The following is a 17252-nucleotide window of genomic DNA, read 5'->3' as shown; positions in this document are numbered from 1 at the left end:
GGGAGTTGGACTCGATGATCCTTATGGGTCCCTTCCAACTCGAGATAGTCTATGATTCTATGATTTATTTACACCAAGACTGAATGTTTGTAACAGCAGCAGTAACTGTAAATGAATAAATATAACTATCATGAGGAATTTGCAACTCTTTAAATGCTAAATCAAGAGAAATGTCTGATTTATTCTCTGAGCTTTCTTAATCATACATTTCTGGATTTTTATATGTGGTTGGAAGCCAAATAACCCTGTTGCAGTCATCCAAGATGTGTCTTACAAGCATGAGACCGTATGAATATCAGTACTCAGTAGATTCAGTAGAGGTGAATTCTTTTTTCAGTAGCTCCTGTGTAAATCTGAAATAATCCAATTATATTGTATTTGCACTAGCATTATTCAAACCGAATGTTGACACTTCGGTGTTTTAGAATTCCTCACAGTTTCACGTCAGAGCACATGGACTTCAGGGTGGCACATGAGGAGATCTGGGCTCTGTTTCTAATTCAGTTTCACAGTGGCAGAAGAATAAACATGAATGAGCACTGTCTTGAACAGGGATATTTTCTTACATCATGGCCATGACCTTAAGTAAATGGCTAATTTCATCTCAGTTTTCCTATATGTACTGATGCTTCAGCTTTGTAAAGCCCCTTAAGATCGATAGGTTGAAAGTGTAAAAAGCTATTAGTCCACTATTTTAAAAGCTCTCAAATAAAATCAAGATTGTTTTTCTCCAGAAAGCGAACACCATTCAACAAATATAAAAGGGAGCGACTTCCATAAATTACAAAGACAGAGGAGGGGGAAATATAAAGCAGTTAAGATTCATTATCATTGCGTGCCATCTTCTATGAAACACAAAGGAGAACGAGTAGTACATCAAGGCAGATACTGTCCTACAGCCTTGGAAAGAGCTGTAAAACTATCAGCAGCAAGATTCAAGATACAGCCACTACATGGCACTTCAACAATGAGTAGAATATCGTTTTCTTGAATAAAATGCAAATGAGCTCTGAAAATTCAGGTCATGACTGAATCAAATTGTTCCTCCTGAAGAAAAGTGAATAGCACACGATCTGTCCTTGTCTGTGATGTACATGATCTGTCCTTGTCAGTCATATCTGTATTGTGCTTATTTGAATCCCAGTTGCTGAGTTCTCAAGCTCTGCAGAGGAGCAGTCCTGTTCCTTCCGGACGAACTCTGTGTTTCTTATCATTCCTTGTAGGTGTTTGATTTTAGAATCTAGGCTGTCAATCACATTAAAGGACATTTTAAAATCCACAGTTGCAAAATGTATGGCAGGATTCTTACTATAAATGAGAAGTTTCATGTCCCCAAGCATCTATATAAAATGAACTGGCCATTCTTTTTTACTGAAGGAAGAATGCATTAACTAGACACGTACCAGATAGCAATGATAGCTTCCATCTGAAGGTTGATTAACATGTTGACAGGAGAAATAGAAGGATGGGCTTTGCTCAACACTGCTAAATGTTCCGCTTTCGTGACACATGGATAAGAGAGAGGGGAGGAGCCAGCTCTTAAACCTTAACTCAGTGGAACAATCATTGTACAAAAGAAAAGCATCAATGATTTGTAATAAATTGTAAATGTAATTTGCTGCTCTCACCAAATTTGTAGGGAATTATGAAGACAAAGACAAGTCAGAAATCTGTACAGGGCTCAAGAAGTAATATATCTGTAAAACCACAAGTTAATGCACACACTGAAAATTCATTAGATATTCATAAGTGAATACTTATCAAATAGGGAGAAATCTAATCAGTAACTTTAGATTGAAATAAGGTATGTAGGGATCTACATTATTCCAAGGTGTAAAAAACAAATATTATTTTGGATGCTTCAGACAATAAGGCAGATAATTGTCACAGACTGAAAATATCTGCCTTGAGGAAGTTGGTACCTTTTCTGCCAACTTCTGTTGCTGGACCCTACTGCCATACCAGCACAAACTTAGCTTTCTGTGAATGGACTCCCAGCAATTCCTCAGGCATGCTCCCAGCTGACAAGGTACCAGGTAAACTGCTGACCTGAAAGACATGATATTATTTTCACAGGGAAATAAACAGGGTGGACATACTCTCCTGGAGGAGGTCTTTGCATCCTTCTCTGCTTTGTGTAAAGCTGTTGCAGTTTTTCACTATATTATCACCATTTTAAAAAACCCCTGATCCACAGAAATTCTGTTTCTGCGGTCATGAGTGATGTAACTCTCAGGTCTAACATGGCGACAGTTCCCCAGGCAGTGATCTTCTGCAGAAGTTAGGATCCTGTGAGAAACTCAACAACTTGACCAAATTCAGGGAGAGTTTGAAGCCATGTCATTAGACCAAGAACAAAGATTTAACATATTTTTTCTTTGAAGTTCACATGTGAGACAAAGATTTGGCATCTTGGACATTTATGAGTAAACTTAGAGGTGAACAAATTCTTGTGAACCAATGTACTGATTACTTTATCTATTGCTGAAGTAACTCATTACACCTTCCCAAGTAAACAAAGTTGGTTTTGAACAATACTTATTCAAAATAAATAGAAAAGGCTCAGCAATTTATTTGTATGCTAGTCTCTCCGGAGATCAAATTTTGAATAGCCTCAAAATTAGCATGTTCCTATAATGGTAACTCTTTTGGAGAGTGTGATTTCTATTTATTCATTGCTTCTGCAGTATTTTAACAATCTGACTCTAATTTTTTTTTTTTTTCAGGAAAACAGGCTGCCTTAGAACCATTTATTATGCTGAACCTTTTGCCAAATGCAACAGACAAATATTACACTTATAATGGGTCTTTATCAACTCCTCCCTGCTCTGAAACGGTTGAATGGATTGTGTTTAAAGATACCATTAGTATTTCTGAAGACCAGGTAATTTGTTTAATGTATTAAAACCAAACAATTGTACATAATGCCAAAGAAAAGCATATTGCCATGTACATGGTAAAAGCTCATGGCATTCATTGCCAGCCCAACAACCTAGCTTTTCTTTTATCTAGTTATAAATTTTTCATGCAGCTGTTAAATTAGAAAGCATATATATTACTTGAGTGTGTTATCTTTTCCCTTTTTTAGTTCAGGACTAGATTCTGAGTCATTCCTTGCCTTAGATGGGAAGGAGAACACACTTCCTAACTCTGCAGGCTGTCTTAGGAGTGCAAAACTCTCTTTCCATATTCCCCCAGCTAAATGGTGGTGACTGGGCAGAGCATAGCTCCAACAGCAGAGTGGTTGAGAAATACAGGTGGAGTAAACCATTAGATATACTGCTGGTACAGAGGAACAAAAGTTCAGTGCCACCTGGGACAGTTCAACTGGGAGACTTTACCCAACATCTTTTCCCCAGCGTTTTTGAGTGCAAAACTCTCTTTCCATATTCCCCCAGCTAAATGGTGGTGACTGGGCAGAGCATAGCTCCAACAGCAGAGTGGTTGAGAAATACAGGTGGAGTAAACCATTAGATATACTGCTGGTACAGAGGAACAAAAGTTCAGTGCCACCTGGGACAGTTCAACTGGGAGACTTTACCCAACATCTTTTCCCCAGCGTTTTTGCCTTTTAGCAGTATCTGGTTAATTTGTTATGACTTCTCACTTCTTTTTTTCCTTGCCTCTTCTAGTTAGCTGTGTTCTGTGAAGTCCTTACAATGCAGCAGTCTGGCTATGTTATGCTGATGGACTACCTGCAAAATAACTTTCGAGAGCAGCAATATAAGTTCTTTGGGCAAGTGTTTTCCTCTTACACTGGACAAGAAGAAATTCATGAAGCAGGTATTTACTGAATAGTCATTCTTCTCTTCACAGGTTGAAAGACAATTTTCAGTAGGAGATTCATCCTAGTATGAAGATACTCATTTTAAATTGTATACAAAGTAGCACACTGTATTATTACTCATAAATCTATCACTTCAGAGAAAAAAACTAGCAAACATAAAACATGTCAGATTAAATGGAGTGGAAAACTAAATGCTTGTCTTGACTAAACTTCAGTGAAGATCACGTCAGTTCAAGCTTTCTTGCACTGCCCTTTTAATGTGTTTCAGACTTAAACAAAGCTGCCTTTTCAGGGGCTGCAAGAGGATTTTGTTTTACAAACCCATTTGGTTCTTTGTTGTGTAATATGGATGCTTTTCCAACAGAGGCTGAAGTGAGGTCACCAAATTCATTTCACGTAGTCTGCTGAGAAAGTGATGAATGGAGAGAATCCCAGAAGCCAGTTTCTGTTCTCTGTTTTACCTAAAACCTCAGGGAAGTTTGTGAGGGTTATATGACCGAAACAGTACATTATGTAATGGGAAACAAGATCTAGCACTAAATATGGAAGTTGATGACTTCTGTACTCACAAGCACAGAAGAATAAAGAGTAAACATCTAATTTTTGGGCATTTTGTTGCTACTTGCATGGCGATACCTGTAGATTCTTAAACTCAGTTGCTTAATTAAACTGTGCTTAATTAGACATAGACAGATGACTGAAGCATGTGGTGTAGGTGTTCTCCAGATTAGAAAGAAGTGTGGTTTCATTTTAATTCGCTTTGGTTGGGTGGATTTTTTTTTTTCCTATTGGAAGGATCCTGTGTATGAAACTTCTGTACAAGCTAGGGGATGTTCATCATTCAGAACTGCCGGAGGGCTGGGTCCCCTGCACAAGTACATCACACTGTTTCACCACAGTGCTGCACAACATAGCTTTACTTCTTCATTTCTATAACCAGTCAGTGACACTTCTGTTTTGACTTCAGCTTGTCATGAACTCCTCAGATATGTGCCCAGGATATGAATTTTTTTGCATTGGTCTAAGCCAAGGAATATCTGTTCTGGCAGGGTTTTTTTGTTTAGGTACTAAGTGGCACTTGAAATTTTGAAGCTTGGAGAAGGAGTATCGGATTGAGCTGCACCAATCAAGCATATTATCACAATTAAATAAATTTCTGTTTCCAAATAGACTTACAATTGTTGATTTGGCCTAACTTAAAGAAAGATCATCCTTCCCCAAATCCCTCTATTTAATGAAGGTCTCTGGGAGACAGGTCACTGTAATACAGACCACCTTTTCTTATGTCCATGTTGTCAGAAGGAAATGAATCTTCTCAGTCCTTTATAAATAGGAGTCAATCTACAGTGAAGAAAGGTATAGGCAAAGTACCTTTGAAGACAGAGACTGGGACTTCTGCCACCTGCAATCCACTTGCCTCCCAGGTGGTTGCACTACAGCCATGACCTTGGCCTTGACCCTTCAGCTCAGTCACTGCAATAGAAAGAAGCTACTTTCAGCTGTGCTATCCTAATCTAGATTCCATAGAGGCTGACAAGAAGAAAAGCTGGATAATACTGTTTAAGACAGGCCCCTGCTTCCTTCTGTCCACTCCATGTGCTGACACCTGAAGGAGCTTTCCACGTGCTGTCCCAAAGCAGTGTGTGCATTAAAACTGCATAGGAGATTGCTCCCAACCAGTCCCATTTCTGCACTATATCAAAGAGAGATTCTGTGAATTTTCTATCTTGTGTCCAGCCTAAAGATATTAGGATCCTTTTCTGCATTGAGTTATACCATTTAAAATTAGAATGCCCTTCCGCTTCATGTAATGATAAAATATGTTGTAGAGCGTCCAAAATTTCTGTGTGCGTAGACTTGTATAATACTGAACAAATGGGTTTCAATCTACCGAGTTTAAGACAAAAGTGTCCTGCAGTCACATTACTGTGGCAGCCAGCACACGTAGTATTTATGCCAAACTAGGTATTTAAAGTAACAAATTGTAGGTTTGGCCTACAAACAAAACAAAATTCTGGTTTGGCCATAAACAAGGAGGAACAGAAGGGGATCACTAAAATTTCAAGTCTTCCTGTATATATATTTCACATTTCTGTTAATATTTATGTGCACTATGTAGATGCAACAACATCACGTACACATACATATAGATATTTATGTACACACACATGTAGATGCAACAACATCACGTACACATATAGATATTTATGTACACACACATGTATATATATGCACACAAATGCAATCATAGGATTTGTTTAATGTAAAACATTAGAGAAGCATTTGTGTTTTCACCTCCATTTTAAGAGAAGGTAAGTAAAAAGCCCTAGGAATCATTAAACTTAAATGTTGAGATGTAAAAACTGTAACATGAATGCCTAAGTGCCCAAGAGTAAGTAGGTTTATGTATTTCATATTTAATATTGCGAAGTTCTTGTAGTCAACAGAGGAAAAATAATCTTTGAAATCACTTTAGATGACAAAGAGAAATTACAAAAGTGAGTCTTACTCAAGTAGGTAACTGAAAAGTTATTTTGTGTTGTGAAACTTAGAATCCCAATTTTCTCCTATTGGATTCAGTGTAGACTCCCATTAGGCAGTAGGATTAAGTGCTTGATTTATTGCTGTTATTAATACATGGCAGTTCTTAAGTAGAGCTAAGTTTCCTTAAAAGGGCTAAAAGAATCTTTCTATTCAATTATAAACTAATTTCAGCAATATATTGTCAGAAATTTTCACACAGTGACAACCTCAACATTCTTGGTGTACAAGCACTGCCCTACTGACGACACGGGAGATACTTTGTTCCCTAAGCCTGCCTAGTGATACGTGTAATTTTCCTGTGTGATATGTAGTATGCATATATGTACATATATATTTAAGAAGAAGATTAAAATAGCTAATCCTTACAGACACACTTGAGGATTCAACTCAAAAAGCTTTTTGAAATTGTAATGCTTTATCTCCACCAACCTCAGCTGGCATGAAAATCCGTTTATAATAGAAACCATTGGTTATTCCTATAAACCTGAGAACCATTGTAGTAGCTGCTGGGCCCGTTACATAACTTCCCATCCGCTCCACTCTTCCAGCAATGCCCTGTGAGTAAGTGCAGAAACACAATTCTTGTTGATCTTCCTGGATTTAGTAAGGATATAAAAAACAATGGGTTCTTAAAATTCAAGACTGACAATTTATATTGGTAAAAAATATTTGTCAGCCTGTTTTCCCATGCAAAATACAACTGTGTAAAGCTCAGCAGTTACTTTAATTAAATTCTCTTGCAAGAGCAAGGGTAAGGACTCGAGCCTTTACCATTTCACTACCACAGATGACATAAATTAACTATAACCATTCTCAGATTCTCTCAGGACATTTCCTCTTGTGCAGGATACTTTATACTGACATAATGTGCTAGGTGCGGGTGCCCAGGCGCTGGCAGCGGGGCTGCGGGGCGGCCTCTGCGAGGAGAGGCCGGGGCTGCCCCGTGCCGCCGTTCCCAGCCGGCTCCAACCCACCCACCACAGGGCACGGCTGAGCCCCTCGGCCAAGATGGTGGAGCCTCTGGGAAAACATAGTTAAGAAAGGGTAAAATGCTGCATGGCAGTGAGGAGTGAGGAAAAAACCTGTGAGAAACTGCCCTGTGACACCAAGGTGAGAGAAGGAGGAGGGGGGGAGGTGCTCCAGGTGCCAGAGCAGAGATTGCCCTGCAGCCTGGGGAAAAGACCGTGGTGAAGAAGGTTGTCCTGCTGCAGCCCATGGAGAGCCCACGCAGGAGCAGGCTCCTGCCAGGAGCTACGGCCTGTGGAGACTGTGGAGACGAGCCCATGCAGGAGCAGGTTTTCTGGCAGGATCTGTGACCCCATGGGGGGACCCACACTGTAGTAGTCTTTTCTGGAAGGACTGTACCCCATGGAAAGGACCCATGCTGGAGAAGTTTTTGAAGGACTATCCTGTGGGTGGGACCCCACACTGATGCAGGGGAACAGCATGAGGAGGAAGAAGCAGCAGAGACAAAGCGTTATGAACTGACCACAACCCCCATTCCCCATCCCCCCTGTGCCGCTTGAGGTGGGGAGGTGGAAGAGTCAGGAGTGAAGTTGAGCCTGGGAAGAAGGGAAGGGTGGAGAGAAGGTGATTTTAGTTTTGTTTCTGTTTCTCACTATGCTATTCTATTGTAATTGGTGATAAATTAAATTCATTTTGCCAAGTCGAGCCTGTTTTGCCCGTGACGGTAATTGGTGAGCAATCTCCCTGTCTTTATCTTGACCCATGAGCTTTTTCATCTTATTTTCTTCCTTTGTCCTGCTGAGGAGGAGGAGTGAGAGAGCAGCTGGGTGGGCACCTGGTGGCCAGCCGAGGTCAACCCAGCACACATATCTACTGTGCTGCTCCACCTCCATCACAGAGATAGAGTAGACCAGGAATATTGAAGAATTACTTTTTGCCACACACTGTGACAGGGAGCTGAAAAGCCCTTGAATGTCTTAATCTAAATGAAGTGATTTCACGGCTTCCACAACTGAAAATCTGGATTTAAAAGATAAAAATCTCAAACCCAGATTCAACTAAAAGTAGAAGAAAGCAACAAATGTGGAAAAAAATTCCCTGAGTTACCCAGTGCTGCCTCACCTAGTTTTATTCCAACTGTGCCAAGCTCAGAGAAGCTTAAATCCAGGAATAAATTTTTTTATATATATATATGGATAAGCCAAATTTGGGCAGCTTATAAAGGTCTTTTTGTCGAGAACACAGCCCAAGCAGTTTCTGACAATGATTTGGCTAATGTGCCTTGGTGCTCCCTGATGATTCAATTCAGTTTAGATTAAAAACTTCTAAGTTATATGGGTAGCATTTTATTCCACAGAAGAATAAGCAAAGATAGGTGCATTATCATGATCTGATATGCAAAACCAGCATCTGAGTACTCACCTGGGGAAAGCAGAGGTCTGAATTCAAGCCCAGCAGGGTCCTGAATAGGTCTCTGACTTCCTGTGAATAGTATTTTGCTGCTTGAGACTTGTAATCCAGTTGAATACCTCTGAATTCAGACTAGCAACAGACTTGAAAACTCTCTTTCTTGAAGTCTCTTTGCCCAAATTTTCAAAGTCCATATCAGAACAGAAGTCTTTAATTAGGTAAGTTGATATGTGAACTCCTCACTTTTCCCAGTCTCTGGAGAGGGAAAATGGGAAAAGGCAGGAGCAAAGTACCTCTCTATTACTCTGTATTACTAAGATTGGCAGGAAAGGGAAGGAAACAGCACAGGCAGGATGAAAAGACATCAGAAGAAGGGCAAGAGACAACAACTTGGGAAGGAGTCGGTGTGAAATAATATGCAGATGACTGTCACGTAGGAATATTGTTGGTCACTGCTGAGATGAACAGGACCAAGCATAAAAAGGAGGAGAATAACAGGCAAGATAACTTTTTTCTTGAAAAAAAAAATATTTGGAAAAGAGAACAGAGTGAAACTGAAATAAATAATATTGGAGACACCAATCTTCCACCTTTAAAAGTTTTATAATATTGCTCAGTTAGTCTGAATACAGTCAGAGAGGTCAGAACCAAATTCACTCACAGACAAAAGAGAGTAAGGGAGGAAGAAGGACAGTAGAGAAGAGTTTGGGCAGGGAGAAGCTTGGTACTTATACTATGAAAAAGCATTTGGAGAGATATTTTAAACAGCTTCAAAAAGAAATAGGTGAAGACTGTTTTGATTAATTAAAAAAAATAAAATCAGAGTTTAAGTCATCTGCCTTAATGTTCAGAATTGAAAAGGGAATTGTCTTTGCTGGTCTAATGATTTCCTTTTGCCATCTGGTGGAAATGGTGTGGAATGACAAGTTTTAGGAATGGAATGGAAGGTACACAACTTGAGATTTTTTTTTTTTTTTTTTTTTGCTCTTCCTTTATGTCAATTAAAAGAATTCAGTATAATGAATAAAATGGCGTGTCAGATACAAAGCACAGTAGATTCAAAGCCTGGCAAGCTACAGAATTCAACTAAGTTACACAGGCTAATACTGGCTGTACCATTAGCTCACACACACAAAAAAAAGAAAAGAAAAAAAAAATCGCTGCTTATTTTCCATTGACTAGCTCAGACCAGAGCTGCTCAAACTGTCCACCTGCTTACACAACAGAAGAAACCGAGTTTTTCAAAATATTGGGGTTTGAGTGCCCTCCTGTGTTCAAGTGGCAAATTGCAAAGTTAATGGAAAGAATTTTTTTCCTTTCTTTCAAAAATGCAGTGTTGTCCACCAAAAGCGTTGCAGTATCATGGTGTTTGCTTCCTTTAAGAAAACGCCAAATAATCTACACTTGTTTTCTTAATTAGCTAGACAGGTTGTTTTGCTTGCTTTTGCTAGATACTCAAAGTTTGTTTTAAACAGATTCTGAGATGTGAAAAATACGTTTCCTCATTTATTCCAAATAGGGAATGATTATGTAATTACTTGTGCAAAAGTCAAGCTAAAAATTTTGTAATAAAAATATATCCACCTAATCATTTTAATATGTAAGATTTAATTAAATTGTTGAAAGATTCAAAGTAAACTTCATGTACTTTGATCAGTGGTTTTGACAAATCTAAGAGATGAAATAAAGGAATAGAAGTGAGGTAACAATTGAAGCAATAGACTGAATAGTATGCCTTTTCAGTACATATGAAAGCGCATATGAAAGGAGATTCGGTACATGAGAAAGGAACTTCCCAAAAGCTAGGGCGGGGCAAATAGCATTTAAACTGAAGTGCAAAAACTCTGCAGTTTCAAAGAGATAAGAAGAGGGATTTATAAAAGGAAATGTCAGGGACCCCTGATCCTCATTTTGAAACATCAGAACAAATCTAGTTGCTGTGCTTTCAAGTTGGGAACCAAAAGTTAGTGACCATTTTTGACAGTCATCTCCATTCTTCAGTGCTGTGTCTGGAGACATGGTTCACTGCACCAGCAGGGGGGATGATGAGAGCAAGGAAGGAGAATGGGGTCTCAGCCCAAGCCCAAGCCTGCTACGAATGATGCAACTGTATATGATGTTGCTTTGTTTTTTCATGTATCACAGCTTACTGGTCATTTTTCAGTGAGCTTTAGCTAAATATTTTACATTTTCTGCTAATGTAACTTTTTCATACAGGTTAATCTACCTTTGACCTTGTATATTATTTTTAAGCCACACACAGGTACTTGGGCAATTTAAAAAACAAATGTCAGAGTCTCAGTAAATTTCTAGGACACTGGTAATCAGTACATCCGTATGTCTAGAAAAGTATCAAAAGGTTCAGCTTACTTGAATAAGATGGAGAGAGTATTGGAAAGGCTGGAAGCCACACAAGAGTAGCTGCCTGACTAGTCTTCTGGAGCGCAGGTTCCAGGCTCACAAAGAAGGTGTGCATGAGCCAGGCCCAGGACTGCAACAGACTTCTGATCAGACTTCTTCAGCAGATGTCTAGCTGGTGCCTTACAATATAATAACATGAAATCACTACCTGCTAACCTAATCATTTCTTAGCCTCTCCCTGTTTGCCTTTTGTGTCTTCTTTAGGTACTATAAAAAGATTCAAACATCCTTGAGAGGAAATTCGAGTGTGATAGGTTTACCTTTAACCTTTAAAAACAATCTACTGTAGATTACAGGCTATTATAGCTGGTGGAAGAGGTGCATCTCTTCTAATGCTACTCTGATAGACCCATAAAGACAGAGTAAGAGAGATTTTTCATTCCCAGGACATGTATAGGAATCTTTATGTTTTGTGTTTTATATTTTATTTCTTGGGAACTGGATATTAATATTTCACAAAATATGGTATAAAAAAGGGGGCAAAGAGGACTCAGTCCTCAAATTAACTTGCTTTTGAAAATCTAGTGTTAAAATACTGGTTCTGTTTATAGTGCATGGCATCTCAGATATTTAGTAGAAAGCTAAAAATGAGGCACATGAAAGACTTGCATTAGTTTTCTCAGGAGGTGGCTCAAGATCTTAGTGGAGTCATTTGTACCGTTTAATAAATATCATATTCTTTCCCCTTTTCTTTCTTCCAGTTTGCAGCTCAGAACCTGAAAATGTTCAATCTGATCCAAAGAATTATACTAGTCTTCTTGTTACATGGGAAAGACCTCGGGTTGTATACGACACCACAATTGAGAGATTTGCTGTCTTTTATCAACAGTTGGATGGAGAAGACCAGCCTAAGCATGAGTTTCTGACAGATGGGTATCAGGACTTGGTAACTGTAAACTCTTCAAGTTTCATACAAAGGGGTGATGGCAAAACACTCACTGTTAATTATCTTAAGGGATTAAACAGTAGCTGGGAGCTGATTCAATAAAAAAAAATTACTTCTTTGACTGCAGCTCACAGAAGCTGTACTTCATTTTTTGGCTGTGAAGCCACAAAGGCAATTAAAAAGAAAAAAAAAAAAAATCCTCTCTTGCCCAGAAGAGAGAAAGCTTTCACAGATTGCTGTTCTGATTTGCCTACCCCCAAAATTTTATGACCATCAATCTCAGAGCTCCTTAGCCATAAAACCCTTATTCAATTAATAGTGATCTGTACTTCATTGCTCACTGATGTGCAAAGAATGACCTACACAAGCAACTAATAAGATTCAGTACAATCATACTGCTATAAATATTAAGTTACTTCATGGTATTGTACTAATGTGATCTGTTCCTCTAACCCTCTTTAAAGACTCATAACTTAGCAGAGATAATGTTACCTAAACTAGTGTTCAGCATTAAATAATAATGTAGTTTGGTATACGCCATGTAAAAATTCACAAGATTTTTTTTAAAGTTGACTGAAAAACATTTGTGCAATAAAATATAAAAAGCATACATTAGAGCCTAGAAGAAAGGCGCTTTATGGTTCATATGAAAAATGTGTTATGAAAAAATGAACATTTCCAAATATTTGATACTTATTTGCAAGTAAATGATTAAATATGGTTTTTCTTTTAGGGGGCTATTCTAAATAATCTGCTGCCCAATACAAGTTATGTTCTTCAGATAGTTGCTGTTTGCTCTAATGGTCTATATGGAAAATACAGTGACCAAGTCATTGTTGATATGCCTTTAGAGGACCCAGGTAAGTGGTCTTTTGAGCTTAGTGATCACTTTTAGCTGAAAATCTGTATTTGAAGAAGTAGTTTGTTTGCAAACCAGTTAAAATGCGCGACTATCAAAATACGCTAAAAAGAAATTTCAAAATCACTGCAGTTAACCTTCAGCATGTTCTTCGCTACTGATATTTTACATGATGTAATTCTCCATTCCTTGTAAACATTACCTATGAGAGACTGCATGTTAATTTTTTTTAACTCTAAAAATATTCTGAAAAACACCTACCTGATTTCAAATCTCACAAGTGTATCTTTTTGTAGGGAAATAAAACCATATTTGGTATTATTTCTCTATGGTTCAAATATCCTCCCAAAATTAATCCACACAGCCAAAATATTAAGGAAACAAGTAACAGAAACCCCATATATAACTTACAAGTCTGTATCAATTGATTTTGAAATTTGATTTCTTATGATTACTTGGAGTTTGATTTCAAAGAACTTGCAGTGATGGAATTCCCTTGCTTCTTAATGCTGCCTCGCAAAAAATCAAAAGGCCTAACAAACAAATCTTACTGATTTCACAGCCAGATTTACTTCTTCCGCCTGCTGGTAAATATGAAATAATTTGAAACTATAGCATGAAGCTTGATCTTGTCCTTAATAATTCCTTAAATTCTGTGGAAGTTTTAGCATCAGACCCAGTTCTTATCAAAGTGAGCGAGAGCTGTGTTTTTAATTAAGAACCCTGTAATTAATCATAGGAAAAAATCAAAGATTTTCTGATCATGCAAGAAACCCTTTTTTATCTAAGGGCCTGGATTCTTGTTTATTTATGGATTCTGTAAGTTCAGTTTTACACTTCATTAAGTCTGTTTAGCTACAGCAAAGTCCTCAGCAATGTTGTGATGTATTTGGGAAAACAGGTCAGTTTTTCATTTCAAGGGAACCACATTCCTTTACAGCGAGAAATATGATTCTCGACAATCTCTACCACATGAATTATGAACTAATAATGGTAATAAGCTTATAATAGTGTGTTTTTGTCTGAAGGAGGGGGACGCGGGCTCAGGTGTAGTACATACATTTTCAATAAACATTTAACTTGTCTTTCAAACACAAAGTATTAAGAAGAATGCATTTTTGGAGCCTTATGCTAGTATCTACCAGAATTTTCCTATTTCTCTTCAGTTTTCTAAGAAGTCCACGACAAGGTTCTGACATTCTGCCTGACATTTCACTTTTCTGTTTATCCTTTATATACATCTTAGATACTATATTCCTCCACTTCCTTTCCAGAATTTGCTGGGTTTGTGTTTGAAGATTTTCTCAGATGAGATTTCATGTACATACCTCCATGTCCATTACTACATGAAATGACAAATAAGCAGCATAGTGTTGTCATTATTAAACAATAGTCAGTTCAACAAAACAAATTAGTACAGTGCTGCCATCACAGCTTTAAAAGCTTGGAGAACAGACATTGCAACAAAAAATCCAATGTGGGTAATATCCATAGGATAACCGACTTTACTACTACTGTTGTATCCCTGCTGTAAGGATCAGTGAAGACTTGGTTGCATACCACCCTGCTGTGTGCCATGGCTTCTTTTGGAAGGAAATGTGGATGCAGAGGTGGGGAGGGAGACAGAAGCACTCTGGGACTGGGTAACCACGGAGCCAGTGGTTACCTGAGGTGTGAGCAAATACTGCCGGGAACAAACTCAGCAGGAGGACGGTGGGGTGTTTGGCAGTCTACAGCTGGCCAGCAGTGTAGATACAGCCACTGATCACGGCATCCCTGTGGTACTTCTGCTGAAGTCAGCAGTGGCTTTGCATTCATTTCAGTCGAAGGAAGAGTGAGGGCCTTGCTTTGGAAATACATACTGGAAAACCCATTTCACCTTCCAGTATATCAGCAGAAATTTCTCTGAGATTTGTGTACTCAGACAAGAGAATTTGGTGCAATATATGTTATATTTAGCAGTTCTGAGTGAAGGTCTGGTATTCTTGTGCCTTTTTACACAGACACACCATTAATTTCTTTTTGTAAAAGAAATGAGAAAATACAATGCAAGGATACCTAGGAGGTGTAACACTGTAAAGATGTATCTATATAAAATATGAACAGGTTAGCGTAGCTATGAAAATGGTATTTTTGTGTTTTCTGTCATTTGAACATTTAAATGTCTCCTTAATGTTGCATTAAAGCAGATTAATGTATATTCTTATCCTGAGTTTTCTTATTTTTAAATAAAGCATTGTAAAGAGGCGAGTTAAATAATCTGCATATCAGAACTGTAAAAACACCTGGAGTTTTTTGCAAATTTCAGGCAGTTCTGAAAATTTGTAATAGCTTCAGGTCTACCTTCAGTTTTCCATAAGCTTCAAAATTGAGGAAGATTATTTCAGGTCAAATGAAGTATTTCAGGGCTATTTTAAATTTAAAAAAAAAAATTAAAATGAAGGAGAAGTTTATAAATAAAAATGAAATACCAAAATGAATATTTTGCATATTTCAGAAAAACTGTTTCTTTGGGATGCTTCCTATCTGAAATGGACACAAAGTTACTAAATGTACTTTGTGTTCTTTTATTTTGACAATTCCACAGCCGTACATCTGAAAGCGTTGGATGAGGAGAATTCAGGGAAATATCCCTCCCATGTAATTAGTATGATTACTATGGGTGTGCATTGCTCTATAAATAAGTTTTATAGATACTGTCTCAATCCTGGATATAATTTTAAAATATGAAAAAAACTTCCATTCATTTCTAATATTATTGTTTATTTGCATACTTACTTTTACTAATTATTTACATCTGAATTAACTGTTGCAAATATTGCAAATATTTTCATATTTAATATTTTAATATTGCAAATGTTAAACAACAGAGATATGAGAATGTAGATATCTAATGAGAAAGATTTATTCGGAGCAACTTGCTGGTTACTGCTATAACATCAAATTGGTTTTGTGATCTGCTTTATAGATCTTGAGGCAAAAGGGGATTTCTTGGAGCTCCTGCTTGTGAATTTATGAAAGAAAAGTTATCTTCACCATGAAGACATGAAATAAAATTGACTCACATAAAGCATAAGCTAAAACTTTCATTTTCAAGAATTACTCTGAGTAAGCCAGTTTAATTAAGATGAAATTCACTGCAGTCACCTCCAGATCAATTAATCTTCATGTTAAGAGCTAAAGTGAGGCATGAGTCATGCAGAAGCATTAGATGGGCCCTTTTCCGGGAAGAATTCTGCCCTTGGAGTGGCCACTTTTAATAAGGGAAGTTTCAGTACACTGTGCAACATAAATCTGGTGTTCAAAAAACTCACGACCATTGCTTTAGCTTTTTCCTTTTGAGAGGCTTGCAAGAGAGAGCGTTTCTCATGCTTTCTCCCCACCTTGTCTGCGTGGCTCCCCTTTGTGGCTAGCAAGTGCTCTGCAGGCTCCGGGTGATCCACAGACCAGGTTTAAAGCCTCTTGTTCTCGGCATTGCTTCGTAAGAGGAAGGATCTCTTTTGGGCCGTGCTCTCTGCCCCAGTTTGTGGAAGCCTCAGGAGCTCTGATATGACATTGGGCAAATGATCATAGTTGAGACCTCTGCTCTTTGGGTTTTTCTTAAACTGTTCAGAGTGGCAGCCTGTCATCTGGTGATGTAGGGTGTGTGCACATTAAAATTGTTTCCAGTTCGTTTTCATTTAATAAAAGTCACCGGATGCCCTAAGTGATGTAGCTACACAACCTCCATTGAAAATGAAGGGAATCATGTACATAGTGTTTTAGTCAGCTTTGATAAACCTTTTTTTACCGATTTTTCATTTGCTGTTAGAATTGGATTTTGAATAACTATCTAAATGTGTGGTTTGACTCTTTAGATAACATCTGTATAGCTCTGAAAGTTCTGCAGTAGTTTGTTGTGTAGTTAATACCGGTGTTACATGCTTTTGCTGACACAGGAAATGAAAAATAAGAATATATCTCTCCTTTCATCTTCCTTTGTGTAGACTTCAGTTGGTGTTTATCAAAAAAACCCATGCTAGGATATGGCTCTCAAATGCTGTCTCCTGCATGGCAGCTCATGCAGTCAGTAATGCTTTGTGAGGGTCTAACTATGCAATTTCTTTGTAACTTGTCTTCGTGATTTTTGTCCTAAAAAACACTAAGCATATCTTAAATGTTTCATTTAGGGGATGCTTTTTTCTAATTTTGTACTGATAAATGTATAAATCTGAAAATTAATTTAATCAGAAGAAACAGGCTTTACTTTTGTTCTTGCCATGCCATTTATTACATAAAACAGTACAGAAATGAAAACAGTTTACGATGTGCACGTTATTCTACAATTATAAATCAGATTATCTTAAGGTATTTTTTTAGAGATTTGCATTGAACATAAA

The 17252-nt window shown here is 37.8% G+C and overlaps 1 protein-coding gene across 1 annotated transcript in view; it reads left to right on the top strand.

The window, feature by feature from the left end:
- LOC104077756 (receptor-type tyrosine-protein phosphatase zeta-like) overlaps positions 1 to 16244 on the top strand; it is a 20834-nt gene extending 4590 nt beyond the window's left edge. The window contains exons 6-10 of the mRNA XM_009579115.1: positions 2727 to 2884; positions 3633 to 3783; positions 11830 to 12014; positions 12748 to 12874; positions 15842 to 16244. Coding sequence (XP_009577410.1) covers positions 2727 to 2884; positions 3633 to 3783; positions 11830 to 12014; positions 12748 to 12874; positions 15842 to 15891 — 671 coding nt within the window. The 3' untranslated portion in view covers positions 15892 to 16244. The remainder of the gene's footprint in view (positions 1 to 2726; positions 2885 to 3632; positions 3784 to 11829; positions 12015 to 12747; positions 12875 to 15841) is intronic.
- Positions 16245 to 17252: the final 1008 nt, after the last annotated feature.

This window comes from Fulmarus glacialis, unplaced genomic scaffold (assembly GCF_000690835.1).
Source record: "Fulmarus glacialis isolate BGI_N327 unplaced genomic scaffold, ASM69083v1 scaffold2366, whole genome shotgun sequence".
Lineage (NCBI taxonomy): Eukaryota > Metazoa > Chordata > Aves > Procellariiformes > Procellariidae > Fulmarus > Fulmarus glacialis.
The sequence above is the reverse complement of the archived record's forward strand: the minus strand, read 5'-3'. Positions and strand labels throughout refer to the sequence as shown.